The sequence below is a fragment of the Brachyhypopomus gauderio genome, chromosome 7, assembly GCF_052324685.1.
Source record: "Brachyhypopomus gauderio isolate BG-103 chromosome 7, BGAUD_0.2, whole genome shotgun sequence".
NCBI lineage: Eukaryota > Metazoa > Chordata > Actinopteri > Gymnotiformes > Hypopomidae > Brachyhypopomus > Brachyhypopomus gauderio.
In genome coordinates, this window is record NC_135217.1 from 21,266,977 (window position 1) to 21,287,862 (window position 20,886).

The following is a 20,886-nucleotide window of genomic DNA, read 5'->3' on the forward strand; positions in this document are numbered from 1 at the left end:
TACTAAGGGGGGGGGGGGGGGGACTGGTCAGACCTGTTAAAAACAGGCATAGTGGAACTCACATTTTGTGTTTTTATGCACTAACATTGCAGTTTGGTGTGCTCTGGGTTACTGTATTTGCAGGAAATACATTCATGTAAATGTTGGTTTTCCTTTGATCCCAGATGTGGTCGATCAGCCAAGGCAGAATTTGTGTTTAGGTCGGGGTCTCCACGGTAACCTTGTTTGAGTTGTTCACACGGCTGGGTAGCGAGTGAAGCTGATCAACCATATTTGGGGTCAAAGAAAAGCCAAACTGTTTCTGAGGCTGATCTGTTCTGATGGGGATTGCTGCTGTCTGTAGTCACTGCTGTTCTTTCCTGTTTGCTTAATTATGGGATGCTCTTGTTGGGTTTTTGACTTGGAGGAATACATCACACAAAAATGCAATGACAGCTGGTCGGAAGCAGCGTGATTTCATTTGCATACATTTGCATAACTAGCTGGACTCTCGTCTGTTTTGAATAATTCTGAGCTGTATTAGCATTTTTGGGTAAAGTGTTCCATTAAGGGATGCTTAAGTCCTGGGGCTCTCCAGACCCCAGAATGCTGAACTTTGTCTTACTCATTTTGTCTTCCGCATGCTCGAACGTGAGCTTGCAGTGACATAACGACTGATCCCAGACCTGTGTCTCTGCAGGAAGAGGATCTGAACTGTGTGCGTGAACGTTGGTCTGATGCCCTCATCAAACGCCGCGAGTATCTGGATGAGCAGATCAAGAAGATCATTAACAAATCAGGTGCTCCTGTTATCCTCCCTGTTTCACACACGCTCCTGTTATCCTCCCTGTAACACACACGCTCCTGTTATCCTCCTTGTATCACACACGCTCCTGTTATCCTCCCTGTAACACACACGCTCCTGTTATCCTCCCTGTTTCACACACGCTCCTGTTATCCTCCCTGTTTCACACACGCTCCTGTTATCCTCCCTGTAACACACACGCTCCTGTTATCCTCCCTGTATCACACACGCTCCTGTTATCCTCCCTGTAACACACACGCTCCTGTTATCCTCCCTGTATCACACACGCTCCTGTTATCCTCCCTGTAACACACACGCTCCTGTTATCCTCCCTGTAATACACACGCTCCTGTTATCCTCCCTGTAACACACACGCTCCTGTTATCCTCCCTGTAACACACACGCTCCTGTTATCCTCCCTGTAACACACACGCTCCTGTTATTCTCCCTGTAACACACACGCTCCTGTTATCCTCCCTGTAACACACACGCTCCTGTTATCCTCCCTGTATCACACACGCTCCTGTTATCCTCCCTGTATCACACACGCTCCTGTTATCCTCCCTGTATCACACACGCTCCTGTTATCCTCCCTGTAACACACACGCTCCTGTTATCCTCCCTGTAACACACATGCTCCTGTTATCCTCCCTGTAACACACACGCTCCTGTTATCCTCCCTGTATCACACACGCTCCTGTTATCCTCCCTGTATCACACACGCTCCTGTTATCCTCCCTGTATCACACACGCTCCTGTTATCCTCCCTGTATCACACACGCTCCTGTTATCCTCCCTGTAACACACACGCTCCTGTTATCCTCCCTGTATCACACACGCTCCTGTTATCCTCCCTGTAACACACACGCTCCTGTTATCCTCCCTGTAACACACACGCTCCTGTTATCCTCCCTGTAACACACACGCTCCTGTTATCCTCCCTGTAACACACACGCTCCTGTTATCCTCCCTGTAACACACACGCTCCTGTTATCCTCCCTGTATCACACACGCTCCTGTTATCCTCCCTGTATCACACACGCTCCTGTTATCCTCCCTGTAACACACACGCTCCTGTTATCCTCCCTGTATCACACACGCTCCTGTTATCCTCCCTGTATCACACACGCTCCTGTTATCCTCCCTGTATCACACACGCTCCTGTTATCCTCCCTGTAACACACACGCTCCTGTTATCCTCCCTGTATCACACACGCTCCTGTTATCCTCCCTGTATCACACACGCTCCTGTTATCCTCCCTGTATCACACACGCTCCTGTTATCCTCCCTGTAACACACACGCTCCTGTTATCCTCCCTGTAACACACACGCTCCTGTTATCCTCCCTGTTTCACACACGCTCCTGTTATCCTCCCTGTTTCACACACGCTCCTGTTATCCTCCCTGTAACACACACGCTCCTGTTATCCTCCCTGTAACACACACGCTCCTGTTATCCTCCCTGTAACACACACGCTCCTGTTATCCTCCCTGTAACACACACGCTCCTGTTATCCTCCCTGTAACACACACGCTCCTGTTATCCTCCCTGTAACACACACGCTCCTGTTATCCTCCCTGTAACACACACGCTCCTGTTATCCTCCCTGTTTCAGTCTATACACTTTCACTTTTATTTATTCAATCTATATACTTTCACTTTTACACCATGTTTTCACTTTTACTTTTTTACTTATTCAATCTATACTTTCACTTTTACCCAAGCAACACACTTTGTTACTGTACATAAACTTTGAACCTTTTCTTTTCATTCTACATTTTGTTTTACACTTTCACTCCATTCTACACTTTCCTTTTTGTCACTACACTGTAATAACTCGTGTGTGTGTGTGTGTTTTGTAATGCATGTGTGTTTGTGTGTGTGTGTGTGTGTTGTAATGCGTGTGTGTTTGTGTGTGTGTGTGCGTGTGTGTGTTGTAATGCGTGTGTGTTTGTGTGTGTGTGTGCGTGTACAGAGAAATCTGAAGAAGATGTGGAGAGGGAGGCGCGGTTAGTAGAGCAGTGGGTGGGGCTTACCGAGGAGCGCAACGCGGTATTGGTTCCAGCACCAGGCAGTGGGATCCCCGGAGCACCAGCGCAGGGGTAAGAGTGACCGCCCAACACTAACCGTGTTTGCCCCAGGGTCTTAGAGACCACACCACTGATCTGAGACCATCTGGCTGATCTGAGGCAGTTGGAGCAGACTCATCGTTTCATTACCAAACCCGTAATGATCCCCCCTCCTGCTCTAGGGTGCCCCCTCCTGGCATGGAAGCACACATTCCTGTTCTCTTTCTGGACCTCAATGGTAAAATGACCACATTTTGTTTTGCTAAGCATAAATTTGTTGTTGGAGTGTAAATGGTTGACACTATGCTTTTATTTCTAAGAGTTGTTTTACATTTCTGTTGTAGTTTAAAGGCAGTTGTGTATTGCCGTGTAGAAGTGCGTCTGATTCAAGGTGTGCTGCTGTTCTCTAGCTGATCATCTGACGGCGAGTGAGCAGCTCCCTGGTCCAAACACGGCCGGGCTCAACTCCATCCTGCCCAAAGAACACGGCAGCCAATTCTTCCACCTACCCATCATCAGACACAGCAACGACGAGGTACACACACACACACACACACACACACACACACACACACACACACACACACACACACACACACACACACACACACACACACACTCCATTACAGTGCACACCCCAGGGAGCAGCTCTTCCATCAGCACACACGTCCAGTCCTGGTGACCCCCCCATGCTGAACTAGCTGTGTGAGGAGAGCCTGCAGATCCCTGCGGGGAGAGTGGGGGGGGGGTCGGGGCTGATCTTGTGCACGGGGGCGTTGGCCTCGTCTTCTAGGTGTGTGCGACCTGCTCGTGGGACTCGTCCATCCACGACTCCATCTACCTCAACCGCGTGACGGCCAATGGCGAGCGCATCTACCTGATCGTCAAGGCAACAGTGCAGCTTAGCCACCCTGCCTCCATGGAGCTCGTCCTCCGCAAGAGGATCGCAGTCAACATCTACAACAAACAGGTCAGTAGGACACGCCCACAGCTGGGGTGTCAGAAGGACACGCCCACAGCTGGGGTGTCAGAAGGACACGCCCACAGCCGGAGTGTCAGAAGGACACGCCCACAGCCGGGGTGTCAGAAGGACACGCCCACAGCCGGGGTGTCAGAAGGACACGCCCACAGCCGGGGTGTCAGAAGGACACGCCCACAGCCGGGGTGTCATCAGGACACGCCCAATAGCCGGGGTGTCAGCAAGACATCTCTATAGACTTCTATAGCCAGGGTGACTTAAAGCTTCTCAAACTGGTTTTATTCATTTAAGAAAGTTCACAATTGAACAATTCACTGTTATTTATTCATAGTCATCACCTCCCATGGTGACGCTGCACTGAGGATTATCTGATTATTTTTATCTGATTATATGCAGAGCTTCACACAGAGTCTGAAGAGGAAGATGTCTCTGAAATGTGTGCTGCCCTCCTGTGGTGTTACCTATGAAATCGTGTCCAACATACCGAAGGTGAAAATCTCCTGGGTTTATTTGCCAAGATCAAGTCTTGATGTTCTCAGGTGTCTATTAGTTCATTCCCAGTGTAGTTTGCTCTCAGATCTGAGTAGCTTTCACTGTAAAATCAGGTCTGTGAGGATTTACATCTGAAACACACTTCCACCGTCCACGACTCTTAAATCAAGATTAAAAAAAAACCTAAAAATGTCTGGGTTTGTATATCATTGTTGTATATCACACACACACACACACACACACACACACACACACACAGGCCTCAGAGGAGCCGGAGGAGAGGGAGACTCTGGCGTTGATGGCGGCGCGTGGGGAACCTGAGGAGACACAAGATGGGGAGACGTACATCGAGAAATACACCCGAGGAGTTCTGGAGGTGGCCAACATACTGTGTCTGGAGAGACTCCGGCAGGTACACACACACCCTCAGCTCACTGGGAGAAAACATTGTCTGGTCCATATGACCCCAAATTGAGGTGTGTGTGTGTGTGTGTGTGTGTGTGGGGATGTGTGTGTGTGTGTGTATGATTATGGGTCTGTGTGTGGGTGGTTGTGTGTGTGTGTGTGTGTGTGTGTGTGTGGGGATGTGTGTGTGTGTGTGTATGATTATGGGTCTGTGTGTGGGTGGTTGGGTGTGTGTGTGTGTGTGTGTGGGGATGTGTGTGTGTGTGTGGGGATGTGTGTGTGTGTGTGTGGGGATGTGTGTGTGTGTTTTGACAGGCAGTCACGGTGAAAGAAGCGCTGTCTGTTAAAAGCAGACACATCCGGAGAAGCCTCAGCACTCCCAACGTCCAGCATGTAAGAGACATCTCACCTTCTACCAACACACACGCACACACACACTCGCGCACACACTTTCATGGTCTTGTGCACACACACAAAGTTCTAGCACATGTTTGAAGAGACATTCCACACACTCGTTTACTTGAACACAAACTCCCATGCAGACACACACACAGAGGAACAATCTGTTAATTCTCCTGAGAAATATTCCTGTGTTTGTGACCCAGACCTCGTGCTGTAAGTCGGACGCGCCGTGCTGCGAAGACGAGGACGTGAAGGTTTGTTGTCCTTCCCGCTGCTCCTCCCAGCCATGTTGACCACGTGAAGCTTGTGACGTCCACTTTCACTCCGCCCCTTGTCCGCAGGGTCTGGGCGAGCTTCTGCAGGACGTCCCACACTGCCATTTCTCCGAGGCGGGCGTCACCTCCACACCTGTGAAAGACCCGCCCGTCAAAAACAGAGAGAATCATGGTACAGTCTCCGCCCCTATTGGTCGTGGGCCACTAGACTTTTACTTCATCTCTACTGATCCATATCTTTTGCCGTAGTGTGTTCTATATAAAGTGACGAGCTGGTTCTTCGGCAGGCCCGGTACCCGAGAGCCCCACGTTCTTCATTTCCAGTCCGTTCAAGGCGCTCTCGCCCCAGCCGCCCAAGTTCCTCAAGGCCCTGATGCCCGTCAGGGAGGAGAGCAAAGCCAAGCGCTCACTAGAGGCACGCCCCCTGCTGGCACAGGAGGTAATGCACCTACACACACACACACACACACACACACACACACACACATTCTGTCTCTCTTGCACACACAAACCCACCTGCGTGGGAACACAGACACAAATACACACGCTCCCCCACGTGCACGTTTCACATACTCTCCTTGGTGCCTGTCTCATTCTATTCTTAAATATTCTACCTAAGCCATCCAATGTAGTTCATGTACCACACCATGTCATACCCTAGCAGTAAATGTAGTACAACAGTGTAATCTCACTCATTAACAAGACTAAAATGTTTATTATCTGACATAAACATAATAATAATTATAATATACTATGTTTAGAGGGTGCAGAAATAAGCATGTGAATAGAACCAGGGATGAACGTGTTGGCATGTGTGATGTAATCTTGTTCCCAGCCAATCAGATTTCTCAGCAACTCCTAACAACCGATTGGTCACTATTCAAGGTACACGGGCTACAAAATGGTTCAAAGAATGGTTCAGTCACACCGTTAATGTCACAGTGAGGAGCTGGATGAGAGGAAGTTTCCATTGTGCAGATGGGGTTATTCTAGCTGGTGGCCTCTTCATTTTTAATCATTCTTGGTTGAGCCATTTCCTTCAGAGGTCAACCATTTGAGTTCATTGGAAACTTAAGTTTGTTACCAGAGCTCTTGATGTTTCTAAAGTAGCTGTCCACCAAATGCTACAGAAATGGAAGCGATATTTCTATAAACACAGACTGTTGGTGTAACCTGTGGTGTATTATAATGCCCTTCCCAGGTTTTGTAAATTAAAACCAAGCTTTTTTAAACGGGGTGTAAAGTGTAAAGAATACACTGTATATGTGGCTGGAACCCAAGCAGGAATGTTTGCATGCCTAAGCCCCACCCAACACTAACACAACTGCCATCACCTACCAACTGCATCTGCCTGTATGCGCTGTTCTGCATGCTGTGTGTGTGTGTGTGTGCGTGTGTGCGTGTGTGCGTGTGTGTGTGTGTGTGTGTGTGTGTGTGTGGCCCCTGTTGCAGAGCATGCACTGTCTAGTCAAGAGCTCCGTTATGGGTTACGGGGGTCGTTGGCCCCGCCCCCGGGCCCAGAGTGAGGGCCACAACAGCATGACAAACCACACCCCCGTCATAACACATACTGCTGTAAGTTGCAAACCACACCCCCGTCATAACACATACTGCTGTAAGTTGCAAACCACACCCCCATCATAACACATACTGCTGTAATTTGCAAACCACACCCCCATCATAACACATACTGCTGTAAGTTGCAAACCACACCCCCATCATAACACATACTGCACAGGACACAAGAGTAACACTGCTGTAAGTCACACACACACACACACACACACACACACACACACACACAACTGATAATATTAACAAGCAACTCCTAGTCTGAACACGCACAGCTACAAAAAAAGTTGGATATTGTTTCTTCATAACAATGACCAAAACACAGGACTAATCCCCTAAAGATTCCCTATAACAAGAAACAACGGAAGACTTTTTGTATATTTAAAACTGGTGTTGACTCACCGTTAAATCTAAGGGAACTGATTGAAGTGCTTTGAAATGCCAGCAATTCCCCCTGTGTACTGATCCCTTTCTAAATATAGGTGTCCTCATAAACAACATAAAAACACCATCACAAAAACATCCATATTTTATCTTCACACAGTAAAGAGAGCTGGACAACATTTATCACCTTTCTGATTATTGATTCTTTGTTGCTGTTTGCATGGTTGACCGAGTTCATGTCACACATAATTACACCCTAATTCACCCATACACCCTAATTCACCCATTCAGTTCAGCACTCTACGATTTACAACCCACATAACATTTAACCCCATAATACTAAAACACAGTCTGAGGCACCTAATAACTCAGTCAGCAGTTAGATGTTGTTACAGATGTTGGCAGTGACTGCAGTACTGTGGGAAACAGATTCAGGCTCTTCAAAGTGTTGGTGAAAGAGGGCAACAAATCTTTAACAAATCCACTACATTGTGATTGGTGTCGTGTCTGGGCGTGGATGATTGGTCCAGGATTCTGAGGAGGAGGAGCCTGAGCTGGACCAGAGTCTTTCCCATGCCAGAGATCCAGACCCAAGTTCTCTCCCGAATGCCCAGCTGTACATCCCTGAGGACTTCGCCAACTTTGAGGTGTACAACGCCAGTCTGGAGGGCCCAGACGCTGCTCTCTCTGGAGGCGGAACCTTGTCCTCGGGCACGGCCCGGTCGGGCGTGTCTGAAACCCGAGGTGTGGAGAAAGTAGTGTCACGCAGTCCAACTGTCAGCAGCTGCACGAGCGGCTACTTCTCGCACAGCGCCTCCAACGCCACGCTGTCAGACGCGCCCTTCACAGGCAGCGAAAGCTCGGACCAGCTAAGCGGCTGCTCCAGAGAACCTGCCGAGCACCTGGGCCCCACCGCCAGAGGCCCCCCACCCAGCAGACACGCCGCAAGTGAGTCGGCACGTTCCCAGTCCGGCCCCGTCCCCACCTCCCCTCGCGCCTCTGCGATCTCCACGGCCCGAGCGGGCTCGGATCAGATCGGCGCTGGGGCCGCAAACACCAGCCAGGAGTTCAGCGACTTCAAAGGCGCCGCCGACAGTTTTGACGAGGAGGAGCTCGGCCGACTGGAGTCCGAGTGGCAGAAGGAAGCAAACGAGTCCCACAGGTGCGCCAAGCTCAATCAGGCCCCCCCCGTCCCCCCAGCAGACGGTGATGTCCCAGCCCTCACCCCACTGTGTCACCTCAACGGGAAGGTCTCGCCGTCCACTCCCTGCCCCAGCACACCCCCACGCGGCCACGACAGCCGCCCGGAGACGGACCCGGGCGAGGACGAGGATGGTGGGCCCGTGGCCCAGTTGCCTGATTGGATGGCCCCTGGAGAGCAGGTGTGGGTGGGAGCAGAGAGTGGCACAGTGCACTACGTGGGCGGAGTCGAGTTCGCCCAGGGCATTTGGGTTGGAGTGAAGCTGGACCACGCCGTAGGTACGTCGGCCAAACGGGTTCTGCAGACAGGTGGATAGGCTGATATTGGCGCTTTAGTCTATTGTTAAGCAATATAGGAATTTCCATGAATCACGATACCTGAATGTTTCCATGAATCACGATACACATCACAGTGTTTAGGTTTGCTAACAAGCTGGAACATGTCTAATTGAACTCTTCTAAATAACCATCTAAAAGATGGTCACCATCAGGAATTTTGAGCAACAGCATTCTGGGAATTTTAAGCATTGCAGTTGTAATAGCAGTATATATATGATCATGCCAGTAACCATGTTCCCAGCTCAGGGTCTTTAGAATAACCCTTTATTGAGACTAATGTTGATGCTAAGAGAAACCAGTCTGTCTGTGAACACGTTTGACACTAAATGAAGCAGACTGAGGAACAGGTAATTAACTTGGATTAACTGAAGGCTTGAGAACCCTTTTCATCTCACAAATGTTATTATCTAGAGATGAAATAAAGGGGTTTTGTTCCCTTTTAAAACACTGGATCGATGAAGTTGATGATCTTAAAACGAGTTCTTCATCCCAGTAATTCTAACATTGCTAATTAGTATGCAAATGAAGCTGTTGTACCAGTGAAGGGTTTATATAACGCCACCTCCTCCCCCCGCACGCAGGCAAGCACGACGGCACGGTGCAGGGACGGGTGTATTTCCGCTGCACCATGGGCCACGGGGTGTTGGTCAGGCCCTCGTGGCTCAGCAGGGCGCCGCCCTCCGTAGACACAGAGGTGCCGCCCCTCCCTCTACTGCTGTAAGGCCGCACCGCCCGCTGCATTGTGGGACGGAAGGTGTTTCTGCGGTGGCAGTGAGATGGATGGTCAGGACTGACCCCACAAACCGTCCTTCAGCTGGGAGAAGTGATGTCACAGCTCGGAGAAGATGTGGATTCTCTCTGTTCTCTCACTCTCTCCATTTCTCTCCATCACTGTAAGACCTTCATTCTTTTTTTTCTCTTGCTATTTTTTTGTTGTTGTTGCTGTTTTTCCTCTCTCTCAATCCCCTTCCATCTTTTTCTTTATCTTTTAATCCTCCTGGACATATATTGCTTGTGTATTTTTCCCCAAGTGCAGGACTATTTCAACATCATTCTTCTCTGAATGTCAAATGCACAGTTGCACAAATTTGATATCATGTTAACGATGATTTAAGCTCAACTTTCAAGTAAACTTCCATTTTGGCTTATTTACCACTTTTAACATGACTGAAACTATTAATCCTAATATTTAGCTAATGTTAGTGTCCTTTTATGAAGGTTAAATATGGATCTCTATTGAAGTTGAGAATGTACTACTGTTCTTGGTAATATTTTTATCTTTGTTTGATTTTATCAGGTGTTACCAAAGACATAGCAAATCTGCTGTTAAAACTGAAATATTTAGTTTTTGTATGCGCGTGTGTTATGCGTGTGTGTGTGTGTGTGTGCGCCTCTAAAGAGGGTAAGGGACTGACTTTCGCTAAGTGCCATATCTGATTTAATCGAAACATCAAAACCTCTAAGACTGTGGTAGATTTTCAGTTTTGATGCCTTTAACAGCTGCCTGCTTTTGTGTTACATTGCTGGCTTGCTTAGTACTGTAAACAAACAAAAAAGCAATGAGCTTTGGAATCATTGTCTGAACGCTTGCACTGGAGTGTCCTGGGCGCATATTTAGCAAATTCACAAGTGATGATTTTTGCGCTGCCTTAGATGGTCGACGTAAACCCTGAGGTTTAGAGAAGAGACCTGAACTCTGCACTGTGGAGATGAGCTGTATTAAGCACCTTGGTTTCTTCTGAACCCTCAGCGGTGACGACGGTCTTCTCCTTTCCGTTTCGCCACTTTGAAAACGTGTTTGTGCTGACGAGGACTTGCTCCCAAATGTCCTCACACTGGGTCCCTGAAGTCTTCTGGGTTCCTTTGACCTGTCTCACCTTTCCAAGTCAGCCATGCTGGCGTATTTTTTTTTAACACCACGTTTCAATGATGAATAATATTTTGCTATTTTTGAATACTCATGCAAATGAATATATTTTATATGGGATGGACTAAGGGGAGCTGGGTGACACCGAGAGTCTCGGAGACAGACGCCCACAGCTTTCGTTGTCTCACCAAGGACGAAAGTGTTGGAAACATGGAAGTGCATCGCAATGCTGTAAATACGTGTCGATGAGACACGAACCTTTACTTTATAAGACAACAAAGCTGCTGTCCTTCATGAGGAGTTGTACATATAAATGTATTTGGACATGTATAATGTACAGAACTGTATTTATATTGTATCTATACAAAATGTACAAAAATGGGTACAAAGATGTTCTAGAATACAGAACGTTTACATTATAAAGACTTTGGGCTCTTTGTGTCTCTTTCACATGTCAAAACCTCGTACGTTTAATGCAAAATAATGTTTAATGGTTGATTTTCTTTACTTGGGTTTTAGGAATTAACAGACTGAATGAATTTAAACTCTGACAAGAAATTGACAAATCTAGCATTTACTTTAGTAGGCTTGTTTTGAATAGATATATTCGAAGTGGTAATGTCTAAAAACATCACTAAGTAATCTGTCATCTTCAGAAAGTACGTAGGCAGTAAGGACGAAGCTAAAAACGTTTGGATGATTTGATGACACTTCTCAAAAGTGGAGCATTAATCTACTTTCGTGTCAACGTACTGTACTGAGGATTCTTGGGTTTTCAATAATCATGCACATGTCACATACTCATGCATGAACAATACTGACCGACCTCTGTCAGCCCCATAACAAGAGTTTCAGATGTAAGGGTAAGCTCTCTAATAATGCCACTATTATGTGTAGCCCAAGTATAAATATTAGATGAATATATCAGAACCATAAATATGTAATCACTGGCGGTGTGACCATTCTAGCATGTGTGTAAGTTGTGGTTGGGTCAGCCATAGAGCAGTGGTCGTCTGTTAGAGGACGAGTGTCGCCACCCACGTTCAGGAGGAGTTTCCAGAAGTCCCGAGTTGCGACAGAGTCAAACTGTCAAAGGCGCAGAATGAAGTTTGCCTGGGCGAATAAACTTTTATCTTAGCGTTTGAAACACGCACTATTCACCTTCATCCGTAGCTATATCGGAACAAAGAATTGGCGTATTTCTGTTGGACTTTTGCTTTACTCCCCCGTGGAGGACGCGGTCGCTCGACGACTTGAATCACTTCTTGATCAACAAACGCTTCTTCTCATAAACCATCTGTCGGCGCTAAGGATGCACACGTCTCAGAAGGATACGACCTACACCAAGATCTTTGTTGGCGGTCTTCCCTATCACACCACGGATTCGAGCCTCAGGAAATATTTTGAAGTGTTTGGGGAAATCGAGGAAGCCGTCGTTATCACGGACAGGCAGACTGGAAAGTCCAGGGGTTATGGGTTTGTAAGTTCCGTCTGACATTGTCGCTGTTGGTTGCTGTTGATCGAAATGATTATGGTTGTGTTTCTTTTCTCTTAGAGCATGGTACATATTAATATAATGTAACCAACTGTTATCTATTTATTTACTCTCCAATTAAAAAATAAGACCAAAAAAACTATTTGATTTGGGGAGTAGTTCAAACGTGACATGTGTATGACATGTATGAAAATCATAAAATTAGCAGATTCTTATTATGTCAAGACTAAAACATCCTGTGAAGATTATGTTTTTGACTGTAGCTTGGAATGTCTTTTCTGGTCGTCTGCCATGATCAGGTGACCATGGCGGATCGAGCATCAGCAGAGAGAGCTTGTAAGGACCCCAACCCCATCATCGACGGCCGAAAGGCCAACGTGAACCTGGCCTACCTGGGGGCCAAACCCCGGATCATGCAGCCAGGTAGGAACTCCACTGTCAGGTTGAGGTCACACTTCAAGGAAGAAAAAACATTGCGGAGCCCCTAGGCTGACTTCAGAACGAGTGCACAGATAAAAGCCCATAACCAGTCTCCACCACACACACAAGACTTCTGCACTTCCAGTCTTACAGGATCAGGGTGCTAGGCCTTCCCTCGGGCCCTAATTGATGAGTTGGGTGTCTTTGGGGCGGGTTTGTAGGATCACAAGTGCCATGCTGTGACCCTCCAAGAGTGGTGATATTGCATTCTGCTTGTGTAAACATGAGATTGATGCAGCTCAAGACGGCCCTTATGATTAACAGGGCCCTGTGCCTCAGCCCTGCGATTTACATTTTAGATTTAAATCTAAGTTTACAGGTAAAGGAAGTGTTACTCGTTGTTTTGTGTACGAGGCCAAATGGTTCTAGTGTCATGTAACAATAAACTATTTGTTTTCTTTCTGTAAGATAAATCTGTGTGTGTGTGTGCGCGTGTGTGTGCGCGTGCGTGTGTGTGCGCGCGTGTGTGTGTATGTGTATGCTTTCCCAGGGTTCTCATTTGGTGTTGCTCAGATACAACCGACATTTATCCAAAGGCCTTATGGGTAAGTGGAGATATACAAAAAATTACTGATGTAATTTTCTAGTTATAAATCTTCCATGCATTTTTAGCACTCCCATTCAAGAATATATGTAAACAATTTAAACAATATATAATTTCCATATGCATTAAATATACTAGTTTGGGGTTTGAAATGACACGATCGAACACCATTCTATAGTTCAGAGAAATGTTAGTTATCACATTTATGGCCTGTACACACGGCTTTTGTTTTTGCATTTTTATTATTCATTTTAATTTTTTCATTTTCACAGTGATAAATGTGCATTTAAAACAAATGTCCTACTGCTTGTGTCATGAACCCTCTTCTCTTCTTTGTGTCTTAGAGATAGTGATGATGATCAGAACCCATTACAGTATCCTTCCCCTTTTCGCCAGGTCATGAGGTTTGTGTGTGTGTGTGTGTGTGTGTGTGTGTGTCTTTTCTCTTTGCGTGTCACTTCACTCTGCCCCATCCTGTCTTGTTCTGATCTCACAGGCTGGGTTACGGTTAACACGAGGAGCTTCTGTGCAGTTAGGAGGGATAACTCAGGTCTGCTTTGCACAGACTACCTAAGGCACTAGGAAGACATGCACTGAAAATTAGGATTAGCTGCATGGATGTTGTTGCTGTTGTCTCCTTCTTTGGATAGTTTAAATTTGGTTGTGCTTGGCACTGTCTGGAGAGGACGCAATAGCTGAATCCTGTGTTTTTATTGGTTAGCACCAGGGAGGGAGGGGCCAAGTGACATCACTCAGCATTCAGACTATTTCTGCACTTCATCTGAGGGTGTTGACTGTTGTCCCTCATGTTAAGTTGTGCTGTAGCTTAGCTGCTCTTTTATTTATTGTTTAGTTTATTTTGTTTACTCTTTCATTTGTTTGTTGGAGTGTTGCACCCCAGCTAATGGCCTGCATGCTGTATCTGTTGTCTTTAACCTGTGGCTCTTGGTGACCTTTTTTCTCTTTCTAATGACAGATGTAGTATTCAAATCATAATTATAGAAAGTATGGGAGCTATTTATAGTGAAAAATTATGTTGATCCATGAATCGTAATCAGAAGATCTGTGATATAGGCCAAACACAGGATGAAGAAAATGGAACACAGCCAAAACGTACAAAAGGGAAACTAGGAAAATGAAAATATGACGTGCTCATAGATAAGTTAAAAAGCTCCGATGTTTACATGCATTAGGAGGCACGCAGATGTATGACCTTCATCAGGGAGGCCAGACCTGGAGCACGAGCCTTGTGTAAGAGATATGCGTAACCCAGTTTCCCTGACCTTCACGGAGAGACGGGCGGTGCCCCCACCTCCATGGCTGTGCGGGTGCTGCAGTCCTGATCTAAAAGGGTCTGAGCACCAGAGCAGCTGTTGAGCCTCTGTTGTGATGCTGTGCCTGCCTGTCTCTCCTCTGTCACAGAACGACTGGAGGACGGCGGGTGGGGGTGTGGGTGGAGGTGGAGGTGGGGGCGTGGAGTGGAGCAGGGGGGTGTCACGCTGCCACAGACAGCTGTCTTTCTCCGCGCCCAGGCTTCAGAAAGCCGCCTTATTTAGCCGTGAACTTTAAACAGCACAGATCATCGAGGTCACCCCCGGAAAGCGCCGAGTGACTGAGTGCATGAGCTCAGTGACAGCCGTATTTTTAACCCTGGAATGCATGGATGTGGATTTGGGTTTCTCTTTAAGCCCCCAGCGCCCACAGCGTGAGGACACACTATTACCTGTTACTATGTGTGGCTTTGCTGTCCGCTGACACTCGGGACTGGACATGGACTGTGTGCACTCCTGAATTACACTCCCGAATTACACCGCTGAATTACGCTCTGTGCTGTCATGTTTGAAACCCACAGTGTTTTGACCTAATAATAAAAGGCAGACAAACAAAAAGGAAGACAGGTAGCTAGATTTGTAATAGACAGATAGACCGAATGTTGGGTAGAAACATATGTAGATAGAACTGTATTCTGTCTTCACATAGAGATTCCTGTTATGCTGTGTCTGGGCTGACCAGCCTATGGGTATGGAGGTGTGTGTGTGTGTGTGTGTGTGTGTGTGTGTGTGTGTGTGTGTGTGTGTGTGTGCGCACGCTGATCAGCCTGTGTGTGTGTGTGTGTGTGTGCGCTGATCAGCCTGTGGGCCTATGTCAGGGCTGACACAGAGACACACACCGGAGACTCGCATGCCCCTTCTAGCATTCTGAGAGAGAATTGGTGAGAATAAACAGCACGAACACATCCATCTGTTGCCTTTCATGCTGCTATGAGTCTTTATCTAACATTCAACTGGTTCCATTAGAGCTGTGTGTGCAGACGCAGAGACCTGTGTGTGTGTGTCTTTACATATAAAACAATTACAAAAATAAAATGGTTTCTTTTTAAACCATTTTGTCAGTGTTTCAGTAGTGGTCAGCCGAATAGTGTGTTGTCTGCTTTATTTGTTGTCTGGACATTTGCGTGGGCAAGTGTTGTTCAGGTGTGATAGGGTTGCCAAATGGGGTTGCCATGTTTGTGAGGCATCATCATATCAGTTTTGTACTTCTTCACCAACCTTTTCGGTGTTTGGTTTGTGTAAGAAACATCTTTTATGTGACCAGTCTCTAACATGCTATGCACAAATTGTGTCAGTCAAAAGGGTCTGCCCACAGGGGGCGCTGTTTGGCTGCATATTTTGGGCTGATAAACTATGACCAGATAAACAGGTGGCAGGTGACATGAACAGGGTCTCTTGAGTAAGCACTCAAGAAACATTTATTTTAATATTAGAATCTATTCAAAACAATAGGTTGTGTATTAAATGCAAGCTAATCTAAACAAGTCCTAGTGTTGCATTACTGTTTCCAAATGTAACATATTTATCAGAAAGTTTTATTTTAAATTCTCAATGTTTTTTGCATGTTGAATTTTAAGCTAAATATGATTGGATGTTGGTTGAAGTCACCAAGCTATACAACGGCAGCCCTGTTTGTGTATTAACCTCTCGGCTGTGTGGATGTCACCTCTTATGTGAAGTGTGTGTGTCCAGGGGACTGACACCTTCGTGTGTATGTGTGTGTGATGTTCTGCAGGATCCCCACCCACTACGTGTATCCTCAGGCCTTCGTCCAGCCCAGTGTGGTCATCCCACACGTCCAGACCACGGCTGCTTCGGCTGCGGGTGCCTCCTCATACCTGGACTACACCACCGCCGCCTACGCCCAGTACTCCACCGCTGCTGGCACCACCTACGACCAGTACCCGTACGCCGCTTCACCCGCCGCCGGCTACGTGGCCGCGTCCGGGTACGGCTACGTCCAGCAACCGCCGTCCTCCTCCACGCCTATGACGGCGGCCGCCGCGGCCTTCGGCCAGTACCACACGCAGCAGCTGCAGGCGGACCGTATGCAGTAGGGGGAGGAGCCAGGAGGGCGGGGCCAGGAGGGTGCAGCCAGGAGGGCGGAGCCTCGGTTCACTTTATACTGGAACACACAAAAACCCTACATTCTCCAAGGAACAAACCCAGCCGTCCCAAAGCTCAGGTCGGTGTGCTGTGTTAGCACGGAAGGGACGTTTCTAGAGTGATCTCCCACCCTTTCACTCCGTAATCAAATCACTGGTGACCCTAAAAGGCATCATATGGATGTCGGTGTTTGTTGGAGAATGTTGGGTCCATGTGTCTTGGGCTTAAGAGGAGGCAGGGGACAAAGAGACGTGTGTGTGATCTGATGCTGCTGGGGGGAACAGACTGGAAGTGTGCTGGGATAACTGGGATAACTGGGACATGCTGGGACGTTTCTGACAGCCCTGCTGCTCAAACGGAGATCAGTGTTGTGACTGGACAGAAATGAAGTTTAATTGTGCTTCAGTGGTTGTGTCTAATCCATTTGTTTGTGTTTTTATTTTATGTTTATTTAATAAGGCAAGGCCATGTTGTACTGTTTTTGTCTGTGATTGTCCCACTATATACCACATCACTGGACTGGTAAGGTAAGGTTCCCAGAAGCATCATCACTTACATTAATTGAACTGTTGAGAGTGCTTAAGTGAATCTCTCTTTAGCACTGGAGGATTTGAATGCTATATTGCTTTTTAAAAACTAAGCCATGTGGACAATCCATGACATTTTTTATATGTATGTTTTTTTAACAGGCAAGATTGGTGGTTTCCGGAATTTTGTAAACACTGTGAGCATAGCAAATTTAGGAACAAAACAGCTTCAGACGTTAGGAGAGTATGTCAGTGTAATGATCTCTCGTAGAGCTGAGAGGCTGTTGCAGGATTTATGCAGAGCTGTGTTCTTCTAGCTCTCTTTCTCCTGGTTTTAGTGCCTTTAACCTCAGATGCCAACCTCAGTGTGCTTATTCATGTTCGCGACCATATCAGAGAGAGCTTTGCATGAGACGCCGCCATGACTCATCACAACAGTTTCTCCTACAACTTGTAGGTGCTAGTTACTGCCGGCTTGCACAGCCGGCCTATGGCATCGTAGAATCAGAAACTGTTTCTATGGTTACAGTGGCATATGTCAGAGGAGTAATGTCTTTTCTGTTAGTGCTGCATAAATCCAGGGGTAAAATGCTCCTTTGCATGCGCTAGGGCTCCTATCGGTCAGAGAAGTGGCGTCATATTTTCCAGGAAAAGTCTGATCCCTGTGCTTTCTCACTAACTGCTGTTTGTAAGCCCATGTTTAAACCGTAGATGTGTTCCAGGCTGTGGTGGAGAAATTGTTTTATAAAATCCCATAGGTTATGAATATGAAAAAAACTTGCTGAAATGCACGTTTGGATTTGACGGGTTTGTGTACGGTGTACGATGCTGTCAGTATACTGCAGTGACAGGTGCTTCTTAGACTGCCCTACTGGCTGTAAACACTTTCTAGGAAGCAGCTGCTGTCACTACTGTAGTTGTGTGCTTGTGCATTTGTGAGTGAGATATCTTTGGTTTTCCATCACTTTGTGATGGGTGTGTACTTTACAAATAGGGTTCAATTTTATACTTGAATGATGTATTACAAGAAGAATATCTTGAAAATAAAACGGTCCTTGCATCAGAATTGTAGTTTTCTTTATAATAATTTAAACATATGTTTTATGTAATATTCACTAAAGTTGCCTAAATTACAGCATTTTAGGCTGTAATTGATCAAATGTGACTATTTGTAAATGTTTTGCATATGGCAGACACAGTTATCAGAACAGCTTAAACACATTGATCAGTAGCCATCATGTCTTCGTGACTCACAGCAACGGCACAAGGCCCTGCCACACTGCTAAGATGCTTGGGGATTGGACTTTATTCCCCAGTGTGGGCAAACCATCCTTGACACACACTTCACAGGCCCATCTAACTAGAGCTTTACCGACTTCTGATAACACATGCACTGCACCTACACTACACAGGCCTCAGGACAGGTGGAACGTACAAACCGGGTAGGTTGCCAAGTCTCTACAAATCCATTACTGGGAGAGCAACGATGGCTTGACGGGTGAGTGATCTCTAAAAAGCAGACCGTCACTTCCAGTCAGGGTCTCTCCTTAATCACTGCCACCTTCTATCCCGAGCAGTACAGGGAGCTCAGAGTTGGGTCCACAAGGCCTGGGAGACACTGGTTGAATGTGGCATCGATCCATGTAAGTGGGTCTTGGTGAGGCAACCTAACAGACTTTAAGACCCGGATGGAATGGTCTTTCTCAGCTTCTGCTGATTATGGAGTCTCCAATGCGAAGGGAACAATACATGGATACATGTTTCTTTCTGTGAAGTCCTTCTCCCCAGGACTGAGTATTAGAGACAGCCAGGAGGTGAAAGGGATCCTGACGTTTGGCAAAACCAATCATAAGAACAGAGGACAATACAAATACAAATTCAATCAGCACGTTCAGCGTCACACATGGACAGTGGGCAGCACGGTAAGACTCAGTGACAGTGAAAGTAAAACCTGTTGATTAAAAAATATATATATTGCTCCCTATTTAGTCATCATGCCATTTCCCATTCATTACGTTATCTGGCCTTCCCCCGTCAAACAACACCTACCAGGCCTGGAGTGTTCAGGCAAGCTCCATAGTCCTCTCAGACCAGTGTTGCCAAGCAGCGTCTCATCAAACTGCTGAAAGGCAGGATGGCTGAAGACTGTGAGGAAGGCACTGGCTGCCCTGGTACAGGCACACGGACATCCGTGATTGGCTAGTGTCACTGTGATTGACAGGCACAGAGTAATGCCATCTCTCCCACCCAGAGAGCAGTGCCAATTTCGCTCTGTCGGGCGACCAGATTCCCTCTGGTTTAATATATATGGCCCATGAGTAAGTTGGTGTTTTTATTTCTGCTTTAAAAAAGCATTCAAGCCCTGAATGTAAACACTCATGTCATGTTCAGACTTTATGTTTTTGTGAACTGAGCTGATGGAAATGTGTTGTTGTTTTTGTTTATACAGAAAGTTTAGGCTTCACAGCTTAATCACTTAAGCTTCAAATCACTGGTCATATAAAAGCTGGGATTTCAGGCAAAGTCTTAATTCTGTATAATCAGCATAAGGCTCAGATTGGCATGACCACAGAATGGACGAGAACAAACGCCACTAATTAAGGGAGAGCTAATTCCACATTAACAGCTTCACTGGCTGCTGAAGAAAATAGAATAGAAGACACTTGTGTTTAATATTTAATTGAATCATAATTTTGTATTATTTGGCACGTGTTTTATGTAAACTTTCATGGAGTGTAAAATTGATTAACTTATGGCACAGAATATAGTACACACTGTAGTGAACAACATGTACACTGATAAATATAAAACATCACAAACAAAAAATGTCTCTACTTTGCTGTGTGAAAATTTATACATGGTGTAAAATAGGAATAAAGAATTGGGTTTACCTTTGGATTTGTGTACAATGTGAATGAAAATATACATTCATTGTAAAATTTAAATGTTTTGGTTCTAATAACCCATAATATGTGAAGGTCAGGTTATGACTTAATGAAAAGTGCGTTTTCATTTTAATATGTTCGTGCTTGCTTCATATAAGCATGTATATAAGAAGCTTTAAAAAATGTTTATCAGTGCATATGTTAGTGATCAGTTCTTTTGGGAAGGTGAGGCCTTATACACTGTCAGTTTCATTGTACATGTGCAATGTGTTTTTTGGTTTTAAAATTTCTGTATTTTTCCTTTACTAAAACATGTCTAAACATTTTAAAAGAAATACATTAATTTACAGGAAAATACACTTCACACGTATGATATGCGAAAAAAGTTTGTCAGACACACTTTTATCCACTTTATTTATTTTGGTAAGGTTAAGCTATCAAAGTCTATACAAGTCAACAAAATGTCATAGTAAAAGACTTGGCTTAGGAGAAATCACGAGAAAACTTTAATGCAACAGCCCCTTAAAATGTAACGTTACACACAGTCCAGAAAAGCCTAGTGCTAAAGCTGCACATCTAAAACAGACATGAAAAGACAAGAGGAGCGAAAGGACGAGAAGTTCAGAAAAGACGACCCCACTATATGTGAGATCCAAAGTCAGAGTGTTTCAAATTTAGTTGTTTTTTAATTAACCGAATTCAGTTCTGTTGTGGTGAACCAGAAAGATGCCGTGCTGCCGTGAAAGAG

General features: G+C 46.0%; 2 protein-coding genes across 7 annotated transcripts in view; both read left to right on the top strand.

Annotated features, from left to right (window-relative positions):
• kif13a (kinesin family member 13A) overlaps positions 1 to 11,196 on the top strand; it is a 54,974-nt gene extending 43,778 nt beyond the window's left edge. For 4 of the 6 annotated variants that reach the window (XM_077012544.1, XM_077012543.1, XM_077012545.1 and 1 more), the window contains 14 exons: positions 680 to 779; positions 2,762 to 2,888; positions 3,038 to 3,093; positions 3,266 to 3,390; positions 3,649 to 3,825; positions 4,231 to 4,323; positions 4,586 to 4,738; positions 5,047 to 5,124; positions 5,337 to 5,387; positions 5,475 to 5,580; positions 5,696 to 5,847; positions 6,861 to 6,983; positions 7,895 to 8,843; positions 9,485 to 11,196. In XM_077012544.1, the coding sequence (XP_076868659.1) occupies positions 680 to 779; positions 2,762 to 2,888; positions 3,038 to 3,093; positions 3,266 to 3,390; positions 3,649 to 3,825; positions 4,231 to 4,323; positions 4,586 to 4,738; positions 5,047 to 5,124; positions 5,337 to 5,387; positions 5,475 to 5,580; positions 5,696 to 5,847; positions 6,861 to 6,983; positions 7,895 to 8,843; positions 9,485 to 9,624 (2,430 nt within the window). In that variant the 3' untranslated portion in view covers positions 9,625 to 11,196. The remainder of the gene's footprint in view (positions 1 to 679; positions 780 to 2,761; positions 2,889 to 3,037; positions 3,094 to 3,265; positions 3,391 to 3,648; positions 3,826 to 4,230; positions 4,324 to 4,585; positions 4,739 to 5,046; positions 5,125 to 5,336; positions 5,388 to 5,474; positions 5,581 to 5,695; positions 5,848 to 6,860; positions 6,984 to 7,894; positions 8,844 to 9,484) is intronic. The other 2 variants (XM_077012548.1, XM_077012549.1) reach the window with 1 other exon arrangement.
• A 575-nt stretch (positions 11,197 to 11,771) lies between these two features.
• rbm24b (RNA binding motif protein 24b) lies at positions 11,772 to 18,316 on the top strand. Its single transcript, XM_077012550.1, has 5 exons — positions 11,772 to 12,250; positions 12,565 to 12,688; positions 13,236 to 13,290; positions 13,634 to 13,693; positions 16,356 to 18,316. The coding sequence occupies exons 1-5, from the start codon at positions 12,083 to 12,085 to the stop codon at positions 16,675 to 16,677; spliced, it is 729 nt and encodes a 242-aa protein (XP_076868665.1). The 5' UTR covers positions 11,772 to 12,082; the 3' UTR covers positions 16,678 to 18,316.
• The last annotated feature ends 2,570 nt before the right edge of the window (positions 18,317 to 20,886 follow it).

Coding starts and splice junctions, on each gene's coding strand:
- rbm24b (XM_077012550.1), top strand. CDS start 12,083: ATGCACACGTCTCAGAAGGATACGACCTACACCAAGATCTTTGTTGGC. Junction 12,251..12,564: donor AGTCCAGGGGTTATGGGTTT/GTAAGTTCCGTC, acceptor TGCCATGATCAG/GTGACCATGGCGGATCGAGC. Junction 13,291..13,633: donor TTTATCCAAAGGCCTTATGG/GTAAGTGGAGAT, acceptor TTTGTGTCTTAG/AGATAGTGATGATGATCAGA.